General features: G+C 42.7%; 1 protein-coding gene across 1 annotated transcript in view; it reads right to left on the bottom strand.

Annotated features, from left to right (window-relative positions):
- Nucleotides 1-4,345: 4,345 nt before the first annotated feature.
- Nucleotides 4,346-14,535, bottom strand: part of SHC4 (SHC adaptor protein 4) — a 32,480-nt gene continuing 22,290 nt past the window's right edge. The window contains exons 6-12 of the mRNA XM_009990548.2: nt 13,331-13,382; nt 11,867-11,993; nt 9,781-9,958; nt 8,527-8,587; nt 6,969-7,148; nt 5,220-5,473; nt 4,346-4,501 (exon numbers count right to left, since the gene is read on the bottom strand). Of these exons, the coding sequence (XP_009988850.2) occupies nt 4,346-4,501; nt 5,220-5,473; nt 6,969-7,148; nt 8,527-8,587; nt 9,781-9,958; nt 11,867-11,993; nt 13,331-13,382 (1,008 nt within the window). The remainder of the gene's footprint in view (nt 4,502-5,219; nt 5,474-6,968; nt 7,149-8,526; nt 8,588-9,780; nt 9,959-11,866; nt 11,994-13,330; nt 13,383-14,535) is intronic.

Raw genomic sequence — 14,535 nt, 5'->3', positions numbered from 1 at the left:
ATACGTTTAAAGGACCTGCTTGCCCACTGATATTCAAGCAAACTCTCTAATACAGCGATCAGGAACCTTTACAGCACAAGCACCTGTCTCTGCACACCCCCTACAACACCAGATTCCACAGTGTGGGCGTCTGCAACGCCTCTCACAGAATGATGCTGAGGCAGCTCAGCCACCTTCCCCACAGACCCGCACCAGCTGTACCACCGCCCTCTCCTCTTTCCCTGGAGCCCTTCCCAGCCCCACAGCTGCGCGGCCGGACGAAAGGACGCAGCACCGGGCCACTGGCTCGCGACCTCCAGAGCCGCAATCGGCCACGGAGAGCGGGGGGGCCCGGGCGGGGGAAGGGGGAGCAGACCGGAGAGAGCTCGTCAGCCGCCGCCTCAGAGCCCTCACGGCGGCGGCGGTACGGGGCCGGCACCTGGCGGGGATGATCGCTGCCGTTATTCACACAGCAGCCGAGGAAGCAGCTCCCGCCAGGGCCTCCGCGGCGCAGGAGGAAGAGGAGGAGAAGGCAGCAGAGCGCGGTCCCGAGCACCGAGACTCACCTGAGCCGCCGAGCGCCGCGGCTGCCCGCCGTCCCTCGGGCACAACAAAAGCGCGCCCGCCGCTCTTCCGCATGACAACCGAACCTGCGCGCACCGCCCTGACTGACAGCAGCGGGCGCCAACCGGCGGCTGCAGCACCGCCTGTCCGCCCAGCAAAGAGGGCGGGCGGCAGGCGCTCGCCCCGCCCCAGTCGCGCTCGGCTGCGCTGCACACCCGCCTCCGCGGGCTGTTCGAAAGCGGGCGCGCATGGCCGCGGGAACGTGCCTGGCTCGCTGATTGGCTAAGTTGTTGACCAATGGCTGTGGCCATTTTGCGGAGGGGTGAGGGGAGGGGGGGGGGGGTCTCCTCGTGACGTCACCAGTGCGCGCGCCGGGAGGGCGAGAGGCGGTGCCCGGCCGAGGCGCCATCTCGGAGCGAGACGTGGCAGTTGCCTGGCAACGCGCGGCGGCGGCGGAGAGGTGTCGTCGCGAGGTCGCAGCCCGACGGGAAGACGTCGTATGCCCGGGAGCTGGTCCGCACGGCAGCGTCGTGATGGGAGTTGGCAGGATGGCGCGGCATCTCTCGCTGCAGAGCAGTGCGCGGCTGGGGCGGATTGTCAGGAGTTGCCGCCCCTCCGCACGCAGCAGCAGCCCGTCCCCTCGTCCCGCGCTGCGGGACAGTTGCCACAGAATTGCCCGTAGCAAGCGTTCGGAAAAATAAAAAATCAGAAAGGTTTCGTCGAACCGTGAGGGCCTGTTCAGAGGCGGAAGATACGCAATAGCTCCATCTGGTGACGCTTGCGCTCTGCGGTAATAGCGCTGCCCGCCCGCCCCAGCCCCGGAAAATGGGAGCTGTGGGGACAGAGAGGCGGTTGGGTCATTTCTTGTAACGATGTTATTGATGGAAGCAGATACGATGTGGTTAGTGTGTTACAGTGAAGTTTATCGGAGCTTTGAAAAAGAACGGACATGCTGTGCCGTGTAAATGTGACATTACGGGCAAAATCAGCCGTTTTTCCGAGGGATTTCTGGTAACCATTAGAACAGAGATTAACCAACTCCCTCAGTCTTTTCACAGGCATGAAACGATATTTTTAAAATGAAGTCTAAATATGCCTGAAAACCCATATTAACTTTCTCAAGAAAGCATTTTTGGAAAACTTTCCAAAATTCAGGTAACTTTTTTTTCTTTTTAGCATAGCTACTTCTTCTAAGACTTCCACGCAGGAGCTGGCAGTGTACTTTACATGAGGTGGCTGGTCCGCAGAGGCTAAAAGCAGCATTAATAACTGAGTGAAGGCACATAAATGTTAGAAACCAAAAACTGAGTTCCTAGTCTAGGAAAATGTCTGTTGTCTGTAAAGGATGAATGTACTCTGTTTGAATTGTATCTGTAATTAGTTGGATTCTTTGTTTTCTTTTGCATCAAGAGATTATGAGATACTTGTTTATTGCACTAGCAATAAACTAATAACTAATAAATAAACCAATTAGCTCCCTTTCCTTCCCTTTTTCCTTCAGATACATATGAAAGATGCAGGAGCAACAAAACAAATATTCTGGTCTTACTTGTGTTTAAGCTAGTGACATTCAAAGAGGGAGACTTAGACTGTCATACTGTGATCCAAACATCACACACTGGCTCCGGATGTTGTTATGCATTAGTAAAGTGAAAATTGGTCACGTGAAAAAAGTCCCTAAGTCAGCACCTTGACTGGGAAAGTCATAAAACCTTGATCTCGTACTATCACAACTCCAACCACTATTATTCCAGTCCTGAGTAACTTTGATTTGTACTAAAAAGAGAGATGGCATTCTGCGCATTTGCCTTCTATGACCTATCATAAAACTCAGCTTTGATGCAAAAATAAAAACCACCCTATGCAGGTCTTTCTCTCCCCTCGACATGCCACTAGAAGTAGCTATTTTTGCTTCATTGTTTGCTCAATAAAGTTATGTCAGGCACATTATGAAGATGTGAGAATAGAAAGGATGCTATGAAGGGATTTAATGTTCCAGTTACAGTTTCTTGCCAACTGTTCTTGCAGTGGCTCAAAGCATGAGCATGATGACCTCTTGCCAGGGGCCTTCCTCACAGGTGAAAACCTTACGTAGGATAGAACAGGCACAAGCTTGAGCTTCTGGTCTGAAGGCTTGAGGTATCAATAATGCCAGACTATCAGCAAGGAAATCAGCTACTAAAGTTTTAAAGCTTCTCTCTGCTTCGGTGCATGTAATTGAGTATTTTAATCACGTTATTATCAAGGAATGAAATATATTTTATGCCCATTAGCTGAGGACAAGAAGAAAGATGTTTTTTAGTCAGCTCTGTGTGGCTCTTTACATCATATTTTCCCCTCCAAGGATGCTTACATCTTCGATAATTTTATGTGTATATGATCTTTCTTGTTTTCTAGAGAAAAGAGCTCTTACTATAGCATCCCATTTAACATGAACACAGGCAAAAAAACAGAACGTAGTTTTTTATAGTCAAGTCTTCCAGCAAGTGCTGAACTCCACAACGATTGTCTGCCTTATGGAACTAAGCTGGCAGGCCGGGAGACAGAGATAATGTCCCTGCTCACGCCAGAAGACATCGCTTATCTTAAAGGGACAACTTTCTCAGGCCATCACTCGGATGATGAGTTCTTTCTCCAAATCCCCCCTCCCTTTCTTCAGTGACTTATTAAATCACTGTTTCTTCAACAGGAAGCCCGAGAAATCACTGTTCACGCTGAATATAGGATTGTTCATATTTACAGTATTTATTGTGGCAAAACAATTCATAGGTTTCCTTTAAAAGAATTTTTTCCATGTTTAGGAACAAATAGACTCTACGTGAAGAAAGGGAAAGCCATATCTTGTTTTGGAAAGAACACCGAATAAGGGCACATGCAAAGTTCAAACAGTCTTTTAAATAGTTTTCTCTCAAAATGTATCATTAGTTTTGTTCAGCTTCTCTAGTTTGTAAACAACTATGTAATCAATGAAAATATACTTAGCCTACCTTTAAAAAGAGATGTCTCTGGTATTAATTGATAATAATAGTAAAATCATATGCAAGACAAAAATATTAGGATCTAGCATGCTTGTCCTTTAACAAGTTCTATTCCAAAACTATATTACATATATTAATTTCAACTTTGTAAATGTTGCATAATCTCAAATCTTTGAGTAGTCAGACAGTGATAAAAAATGATTAAGAAACCAGACACCCTTTCTGTATTGTGAATGCTATTCATTTCAGACATTACTCGCTAGTAAAGTGCTGTTACGAGCAAAATGAAACTGTTAGTGGCTATCGAAAGCAGATGACATTTTAGTAATACTCAAATTGTATTTGTTTTGGCAAATAGTTAAAAGCTAAGACAGGTTTGTTTAACCACCCAAAACTAATTCAGTATAAATAATATTGGTTTCCAATAATTCTATGCTAAAAGGCACATACTAATGTTCCAGCAGTTCAAGTGAGCATTTGCATGTAGAGGTTTAATTGTGCTTTTAAATAGTTACTGATTCAGTATGACCTTGAAAGTGACATTTGTGCATGTGTAAAATACCTTCTCACAAATTAATCTCACATTCTGAAGGTGTAATTTCATTAAGATTAAGGTTATATATATCTATATAACTATGTTTGCTGATCTCTATAGATCTACATAGATATACACATATACATATATTCATACATACAACACAAAAGGGCATCTTCTGGAACAGCAGCAGAAAGTGCAGTCTATACTTTTCTGAATTGTCATTATAGAAAATTCTCGGTACAGTTTTCACATAGAAATTGTCTTGGGATTTGTGAGATCCAAGAGATTATTTGTGATAGTGCATGTGTCCCACATTACTCTCTTTCCTTACAGGCTGCTTCAAGCTCACTTCACTTCCAGAAGAGATGATTGGCAAATTATTTTCCATGTGATACTGAATAAGGTGACCCACACTATCAAATATATGGTCTTTCGTTCTCACCTGATGAAAGAAGCAAAAGAAGATATTTATGGTTAGATTGTGCTTATAACTGGTTATAATGAGCCAGGCACATTAAAGTCAAAAGGCTTTTAAGCCACTGAACTCACTGGAGCCTGTAGATAGCAATTCAGACTTATCCTCTGACCTACCATTAGCTGACATGAAAAGCAGTAGACCAAGTTAAAGAGACAGTATGTAGAACTGGGCAGATTTTGCTAAGGGGAATGAAATAACCTTTTTTTTTTTTTTCCTCCACAGAAGAGAAATATTTTTCCCTAAATCTCACTGAGGATTACTTTTCTGATTTACTCAAGAGTGCTCTTCTGGCCCTGAACAGAAGCAAGGAGAACTGAAGTGACAACAAACCAGCTCTGCCTTTTCTGTATCCAGAAGTGTGTTACTAATCAAATTCATTATTTAATGTTAAGGTTATTCTTCCAGCAATATAATGACTCAAAGGATGTATTAAGTGTATACACTATTTATCAGCATCTGGACTAACAACAATATTTAAGTACCTCACTTCTATTTCCATGGTACCTTGGTGCTTTTATGTTCCTGAATTGAACTTACAAACCTACTGAAGTCACTGGCTAAATTCAAATTAACCTGGATGGAATGAGATCAGTTCCACTTTCTGGAATGAACTCATGCATTTTGACTGAAACATCTGAGCGTAATATCTGAGCGGAAATTTCAGTATATGACGTGTTCATACCTTGCCCTCGGGATCCACCAAGAGCAGATGCTTTGCTTGCCCTCCCTGAAGTCCACTGAGGACATACTGACCAGGTGACGTTGTGCTCTCTCGCACCAGGAAGTCTCCATCGTTGACTAGGAGGCTCTCTGCTGCTTTCCTGTTTAATTTGCCATGGTAACAATCTTCATTCTTTAGCTGTTGCTTTATTTGTGGCAGAACACAGAGACCAGCTGTGTTGCTTGTGGCACTCTGCTGAACAGCTTCCGGTAACTCTAAAATTAAATGAAAGGGAATGTATTGGACACTTCAGCTAGAACTTCATCCTAAAAGGATGCGAGACAGTATCTTTTATACTTTCAAAAAATTCAAATGGTTCAGTCTTGAAGCTGTGATCAAACCAATCTTACGAACTGTAATAATATGTACACATGAATGCTCACAACCCTCCAGTGCATTAGGTAAAATGATCACACCATCTCCTCCTGTACCTTAGATGGGGAAGGCTTGGGTCGCTAGGCAACAGGGACTGGAAACAGGAATTTTTCTGATGCTTTACTGTTTTGGGTTTATATTTCTTTGGTTGTATTAAAAAGTCAAATCTTCCCTGTAAAAACAAGATTTTTGTTGCTTTTTAGCCACTTTTTTTTTATGATCTAGTTTTTCTTTCTTCCTTAACAAGCTCTGAAGAGATTGTCATGGATCATTGGGAACGTCATGTTGAGTGGCTCCAGCTATGTACAGGAATGTAAGACAACATGGCCAACATAGCCAGAAGGGAAGGATTACAGCATGATGCATCTGCTATGAAAAAACGAACAATTACTGAATGTACTAACAAAACTGGGTGGTTTGGGACATAGCCAGTCAGACTGCAAATGATTCACAGGCAGGATTTTTCTAAGGAAAATAAGAGGATACCACTTCTTCAATGGAATTGTGCAACCTAAGGCTCCTCAGGATATAGCCAGTTCCTTTTAGAGCATAATAGAGCCCCAGGTTGGAAATGTCTCACTGGTCACAGATTTCCTTTACTGTAGTTCTGTCCAGTCCTTTGCCCACTTTCTTGTGTGGAGCCAACTCTGACAGAGAAAACACTCAGTGGGAAACCATAAAAGGCAAAGCTAATAAAAGTATTTTCAATAATGAGGACATTCAGTAGCAACTATATAGTCATTTAATGGATATCCACCACTTTGAGTGTGTAAACTCAAGAATTAATTTGGCATACTTTTAATAGATACTACTGATCAAACAGTTTGATTTAGAAATTACTGGATGAGATTCAATGGTCACTTATGCAAGAATTGAGAAAAGATGGCCAAAATGATCCCACTGTGACCTTGCATGCTACTGTCTGTGAAGAAAAGGCATCTGAGGCCACTTCCACCTTAGAGCGGTTAAGATCTTGAGCATACAGGAGAACGCTCTTGCTTGAGGTATGGTGCAGTCCCAAGCTTTCATATCATCTTAAAGACTTGCTTATTATTACCTGTGAAACACTATTTATTGTCAATCAATTTCAGAACATGAAAGGTTACTCTGCTTGCTTACCATCACTACTTTTACTCTTTAATCCCCTTTGTCTTGAATTTAATAAGCAATTTAATAAGCAAAAAAAAAACCAACAAACCAACATGGAAGGATTTCTTCCCCCCTGTCTTTTCTGTATTTCTTATGGGGAAACCAAAATCTTTCTCCATGCACACAGATGACAAGACCCCCTCTTTCCAAAGCTTAGAAAGATATGGTATTGCAATGGGAACCTACTGGCCTGACGCAGTGGGCTCCCATGGATCTGTGTTGTTGCTGTACTGCGGGCTGTACAGACTGCAGACTGCAGGGTCTGTGTGTTGATGTAACATGGATCATCAAAAAGATCTGTTTTGTAGCCAGGCTTCAATAATGTTGCCTCTTTTTTTGTCTTCTGTGATCTTTCACCACAATTACCTGCAATTAGGAAATCTTGCATACTATATACTTTTTTTTTTAAATCAAAATATCTGTAAAAGCTGAAATAGGAGCACTGTTGGTTTTATACATCCCACTAAAGTCATTCAGAAGGAAAAGAAAAATTGGCAGATTAACTCATTTTTCCTTATGGCTAGAAGGCAGAAGTTACACCATCCAAACTGAGTTAGAATGAAGTTTTCAAAAACATTCCGCACTGGTTCAGTTCTGCTTCAATCAATGTCAGCAGTAAACCCCCCACTGATTGAAAAGAAATTAATACATATGACTCTACAGAGACATAAGCCATATACGTTGTTTGTTGCAAAACCCTTTCCTTCCCCTCTGCATCACAAAAAAAAAAGCTTGTGGGAAGCTGAACAATTCTCTCTTGCTATTCTGGTGGAGCAGGGAAGATGGAGGAGGTTGGAACTCTGTGGGTCTGCCTGGAGAGCCAAAGCCACATCTGTCAGGTTAGGACCCAAGCCTAGGAACAGGCTAACAGAATATTCCCTGCAGGATATGAAAATAATAGCACTTCAGCTAGCCAAATAGCACACATATTTTTGCTCTTCAGCAAATGTTTTATTCATAGATCTATTCATTCATTCTTTTATTTGTTCACCCTCTCTTTGTAGAAATCATTTGATTCTCCTTTCCTTAAATCAGAAATAACACAAGAAACTGAACTATCCCTTGCAGACAGTGTAATGGATTGATTTAGAGCAGTGCAGGTGGGAATTCGAAAAGGACCTCATTGTGCAGAGAAAGAGATGAGCTGAGGAAACATGCTCAGGGCATCAGCTGTGGCAAGAGAAGTCCAGAAAGTGATGGAGGCTGGTGATCTCCTGGGGTCCTGGACAGCAGGTTTTGCTAAAAGCAAATTGATCACAGGCGCAAGGCCACCCAAGGCAAGGGAAGGGCACAGTAACACTGAGAGTCCAGTGATGCTGGAACCAAGGGCATAGGCTCTGTCGGAACAACCGCTTGATGCTGATAGTTTGGGTCTCATCCAGCATTTGTAGGGGGAAAGGGTATTTTCAGAGACTGATAAGCAACAAAGAATCTTCTTTTTTCAAAGGGTATGAAAGGGAATAAAACAACAAAGAGTATAAAAGAGAATAAAAAAACCCAAAGAGCTACTGTACAGCATCATGACAAGTAAACCAAGTTAAGTCTGCCAGCAGACATGAAGATAGATTAGTGGCCTTTAGGAAAGCTGTAAGGCTTTTTTGTCTGCCCTTCATCTAGGGAATTAGAAATGACCCACTAAGTAGAACACTTTTCACCACTGTATCGAAAGCCAAGGGGCAGCTCTTCCAGGCAGTCTGCCTTGGTTAACTCTGCATATGCATGAGAAGGAAAACAGAGTACATACCCACATTTTTGTTCTCTTCTGGACAATTTTCATATATATTGATGAATGTCGGGCTGCCTGTCTGTAGGAAAATTGTAAAATTGTAAAAACAGTCACATAAAGTAGTCCCTTAGAAACCTCAAGTAACTTTAAGACATCCATGCACCAGTTAATTGGGATACAGGTAACTAAATGTATATTCTACATCAAAAAATTCCTATCTCCTCAAATAATACTTCATGCTGGTACTCTTCATTCTACAAGGCATCATATCTGGACATACTCCAACCTCACAGACACTGTTAACTGCCCAGTTATGTATCTAAGGTTTAGTATATACAGTATAATTCCTAGGTAATAAAGTTTAGATTTTCTTATAAACGTTCTTTGCAATAAAAACATGGAGAAAACTACAAACATCATGGTTTGAAAATGAAATGTCATTTCACCAGGTCATTCACTATTTCAAAAGGTCACCAAGTTGTCTGAGCAGCGCTAGAAGGTCATCAGAACTGAAAGGAAAACCAAAAAGTAACACCTCATGGAAAAAAGGCATTTGCATTTACATGCTGCAGGGTAACTCCTTGCAACAACTCTGGCAAGCTTCGAACGCAAACTCAGGATATAGTCTAGCACCTTTCCAGAGAACTGTTGGGGAGGTGGAGACCACCAGCCCCACAGCAGAGATGTGGAGCATGGTTGAGGTTAACAAAGTGAAAAATGGATAGAGCAGCAGCACAGAACGCACCGATTGGTTTTTACTCCCCACTATCCCAGACAAAAGCCACAGATACACACATCTTTTGCTGCTGTGGACGATTTGACAGAGGCTGTTGAAACACTCCAAGGGTAATTAATGTTGTATATACATTGCAATCAGCTAATGTTGTATGTATAGGTTGTAGAACATAATGGACAGGATGAAATATTTATCAGATCATGGAATCAGGAGATAGGAGGTCCCAGATTTTGCAGATGTTCTCTCAGACAAGCCATTTAAATCTGTATCTATTTTCTTCCCACAGCTAATGAGTGAGTAAGGGAATATTACTTGGTCTCCTAAAAGTACTCTAAGGACAAACCAGTTAATATTCAGAAAGTGCTTTGGGATTCAATTATGTACTAAGCATCATTAAATCTAGCCTAAAAAACTCTTTCCCAGGATAATCAGGACCTGGTTCTGATGTTAATGTCATGCTTTACACCACAGTAGCACTTTATTATTCACTCCCTTAATAGGCAGCGAGTAGTTATCCCAGAAGATGATGTACTTACCAAGCAATACTGCTTTTTGCACTGTACAAGACAGTTAGCCCTTCGGTCTGTTCGCACTTTCATTCGCATGTCTAACACTCCACCAGTGGGAGGCTCTTTCCCTGGAATTTCGTTGTAATATTCATGATCCTCCCTCTCCTGTGAATTCCCAGCTGATCCATTAGCATTTGCTGCCTCACTGAAAAAATATGGAAGAAAAAAAAAAAGGGACTGATGTAATCAACTGCTTTCTAGTGTAGGAAAACGTCCCCAGTGTTTGTGCATCGCACAATACACAGATTAGCCATATGGAGGCTGTAAAGGGCTTTGGGCTTGAACTTTCAGAGCTGTTTATTTTTCCAGTTACTTCTTCCTGGATTAAAAACGAAGCCAGCACAGTTTGGGGTGCAGGGAGCTACAGTCATTTTCTAAGCACCAGGCAACCCAGATCCCTTTTACTTTGACTTGAAAATGTAAGAACCACCTACTGAAACTTTAAAAGCAGAGTGACAATGCATTGTTCATTAAGGTGCCCAAAATGTAGACCATAAAACTAATTCCTCTGGCTTCTTGTCTCAACTGTATAAATCTAGACATTGCTGGGGCAGGGAACGACTTACAAGAGAAAATTAAAAACTCATGGCATTTAGTTAGACAAGCCTGCAACTGTTTTAGAAAATCAAATATTGCTACTAAAAAAAAAAAAGTCGTTTTCCTAAGTGGAAGGTACCCTGATTTTAATAACCATAATCAATCTAACTGTTCTGTTTCAGCTTGAAGAAAACACTGAATGACATGAAGGAGAGCACCAAATGTTTTTCTTGAGCTAAACCAGAATGATGACAGTTTAAATGTACAGCTGATACACTGCACAACAACTAGGTGCTTCCTGTACTGTCTCCAGGCCTGAAACAAAAAGCTCATCTCAAATCTTACTTCTCTGTTTAACAAGAATATAATTGGATAAAAGGCCTCAAGCAGGAAAGACATAAAGTTCAAGTAGTCGATTATGTGATATGCAGTGCAAGTATTTGATTATGTGATTCATAGTAGTTTTGGAAGTGGGTGACTCATTCACATAGCAATATCCGACTTCTCTGCTGAGGACCGTTCTCCGAGGCTGGCTGCAGGTGAGGCTCAAGGAGGGAATCTAATTAGCCTCTTCCATCTCTCCTTGCTATGATTTACTTGTGGCATAACTTAGCAGAGTTTCACAGGAAAAGCTCTTCTGGTTATTGTCCCCAGGGAAAGCAGACCAGTATTAGCAGTGGAATGGCAAGAACCACTACATGCAATGAAATCAATATAAACTAGAGCTGGGGCTGCTGTTATGCAATAAAACCAGTTCTATTGCATTGCATCGGGCACTGTACCAGTGACATCGCCTGCACAGCAACTCCCGGTGCTCAGGACGCAGTTAAGCAGCGTTACAGCTTTACCTACTCATGGGAGGTAGCGAGTGATCAAGTTTGGTGTTGTGGTGAAGAAAAGACTGAGAAAAACAGGCATGGCTGACCTGTGAGGAGAGCTATAAATTACAGCAAGAATTGTGTCCCCAGCGCAATGGAAAAAGGGTTGCTGAAAGGGAGAATTGTGGTCCAAAAATTAATCTAGGCCCTGTATTTTGAGCAATGTGCAGGATGTGAGCAGAGCAGCAGAAAGGTGAATTACAATTGCTTTTTGCCCCACCACACACTTTCCACAACCGCGGCAAGCTTAAACTTGGCATGGGTCAGGGCTGAGCTCAGCGTGTGTGTGCCCGCACCGTATTCACAGAGCAGAACATACCTGGGCAGAGCGATTTGAACATTTGGTTCAACTTTCTCACATCATTTAAGATAAGGCTGGTTTAGCTAAGGAACACTATCGCCGAATTCTACGCTGTTACGCACCTGTACAGACATCACTGAAATCAACGGAGTTTATTGGAATAAGCTAATTTTAGTCTATCATACTCTGTACATAGAACATATACTACCAACTAGCACATGTCCAGAAAGCATATCCAAAGAATCTTATTTATGGATCACTCTCTGGAGTATATTGTTTTCCCGAAAAGTACTAAAGAGAAAAAAACTGCCAGTTAAGCAACTGAGAATGTGCTGACCTTTCATTAGACGTAACCAGGCTGGATGGGTTCTTCAGGTACTGTTTGAACCGGAGCTCAAAGGCCTGCCCTATGGTGTTTATCACCTCCTGCGCCATCCCATTGGGGCATTCCAGTATGTGGCATGCTGCAAAGAGACACCTTACTTTAAGTAAATGCACTTTCTACTAGAAAATAGAGACACAAGCTATATTGCTTATAGCAGAAAAGCTAGGCACGTAATTGTACATCTAGACAGCTTTAGGACATTATACAGAGACTGAGATTTTTGATGTCTTAAGGAAATTGCTTTAGGTATTTTTTTCCATCATAGCATCAACTTATACCTCAAGAAAAGAAACTCTCCATTTATGCTTCCTGCATAGAGTGCTCCTGTATCTCCTCTTCTCTCCCTGTCTGGCAGTAAGCGGAAGCAGGGGAAAGAAGCAGCCCTGCCAGCATGCAGTTTTCATGTGAAACAGCATGAAAACAGAAGTGTGGGTGGCTCCAGCAGCCTGGAGCAGGGCTCCCTCAAGGCAAGACCATGCTCCTGCCACCGATCCTTGTTCTCATGCACAACCTCAGGAAACTCACTCCAGCAAGGAGTGCTGTGTGCCCAGGATCGGCTCTTCCCTCTGCAGAGCCACCATGAGACAGCACCCAGGGATGGTGCTGGGCCAGCCACCAGCCTTGCCTGCAGGCTGCCAGAGTACAGGAGTTCTGCACATCCCAGCATCGATACCAGGACTTACTGTTGACCCTGCAGGGTGCCCAAAGTAAGTCAAAATAGCAATGCAGGTGATGGTGATGAGAGAGGTGGCAGGCCAGACTGTTAAGGTTGCAGCCCAGTTTCTCCAGACTTCCATCCTGATTTTCTGAGCCATCCAAGGCACCTTAGAGTGAGCTTTCCTGTAAGCTGCCGCTCTACCAACTTTACAGCCATTGGCAGTGTTGCTCTGAGAACCGTCTGGCATGAAAGAAGCAGCCAAGGGCCAGTCTTTTTTCTATTGCAGGCAGATAATGCAGCCCCTCAGCCTCCAGAAGGAAGAAGGTCTCATACACCTGAGTATACGCCCCACTCTGCCTTCCAGCAACATACCCAGGAGCCTGGGTTAGATGAGGAGGCTCATTCCCTACCTTTCTTCTCATCTGGAAGTTTTCCTAGAGCAGGGCAGATGCCCATCTTTCAAGACTCTGTCCTTCCTGACCCGGCAAGGCCAACTTGGGAAGGCTCCTACCCCTGCATGGAGCCAGCAGCTAGTACAGCCTTAGTCTGACCTGCAGATTCTCACTTTGTTGCACAAAGAATATGATGTTTAAAGCCACAGCCTGCATATCATCACCCATATCCATCCACAGAAGTCAGAAATTGTACAGAATATTGAGCTGTTCAGCAGCTTGCTTATTTTAAAACTCAAATAATTCCTTGGTACAGATAAAACAATTATATAAACACATATAACAATCTGAAAATTGTTTCCATACCTCTCTGATTAACAGGATCTTTTGCTACATATGCAACATAGTCTGTTGTATCCTATAGAAAAGAAGACAACGAACATCTTTAAAATTATCATTAGCAACAACCCTACCACCATAGCAAAGCAACTGAGTATAGAGAGATATATTTTTAGCTTTAAAAAGTGTGCTTCTTTCAGTGAAGAGAACCAGAGGTGCCAGTAAAGTGGGCTAAGGGAAGGTGCAGTGACACGCTGGTGCCAACCAACACAGCAATTGCCCTGGAATCTTTTTCTTGTCATAAATGCACTAGACCATTTGGCATTCTTTGGCTCTTCAATAAATTGTGTTTTCAATTACAAACTCTGCAACAGGAGTAGAAACACAACAGGCCATGCTGCTCTCTTCCGCTGCTCCCACAGAGCTCAAAGCCTCCCCTGCGTAATGCATGAGGGCTGCGTGACTGCCAGCCACAGCTTTGAGCTGGGACAGTCCTTACCAATACCAATGGAAGATAAAATAGCGCTAAAATATTGCAAAGGGCAAGTCCGAATATTCCTCGTTTGTAGCACGAAGATTGAGTTTTGAAGGCACCTTACAGAAAAGTTGATCTTCAAAATATTGCAGATTACAACAAGTATCTGATCTCAATCGTCGCTGCCTGATTTCAGTCCTAAAATCAGGTTAAACTACTCTGGACCTCAAGGCGGCTGCTGAGATCAGACAACCTCAGTATAATCAGTTGTCTGTTTCAGGTTCTTTTGCCAGCCAACATTGAAATAATCCCCACTTTTTCTAGTGAATCTGAAAAGGGAAGTGGAATAGAAAAATTAACATTTCTAGTCATACTGCAAAAGCAAAGAGTCGCTTGATAATTCAATGTTATAGTAAAAATGGTGAGGTAATGAATAATATTCTTTTAATTATTAAAGATGCATTTTGTTATTTTGGATCTTTAAGGCGGGATGGAGAAAATGCAATTCGCAGCTTAAAGGCATGGCTCTCTTGAGGGAAGATGCAATCAGCTGGCAGGAAACAAAGCTCCCATTTGCAATATGCACACAAACAATCATTTAATAATTCACAATGAATGACACAAGAGGCAGGTCTTAGGGCCAGCAGAACTTATCCTAGATATCCTAGGTAATTTAAAAAAAAAAAAAATCTCCAAAGTTAGTATCATTAAAACAAAGCAAACTAAATATTTCTCATGCATTTAGTGAACTCAATTT

Source organism: Tauraco erythrolophus, chromosome 14, assembly GCF_009769465.1.
Source record: "Tauraco erythrolophus isolate bTauEry1 chromosome 14, bTauEry1.pri, whole genome shotgun sequence".
NCBI classification, from domain to species: Eukaryota; Metazoa; Chordata; class Aves; order Musophagiformes; family Musophagidae; genus Tauraco; species Tauraco erythrolophus.
The sequence above is the reverse complement of the archived record's forward strand: the minus strand, read 5'-3'. Positions and strand labels throughout refer to the sequence as shown.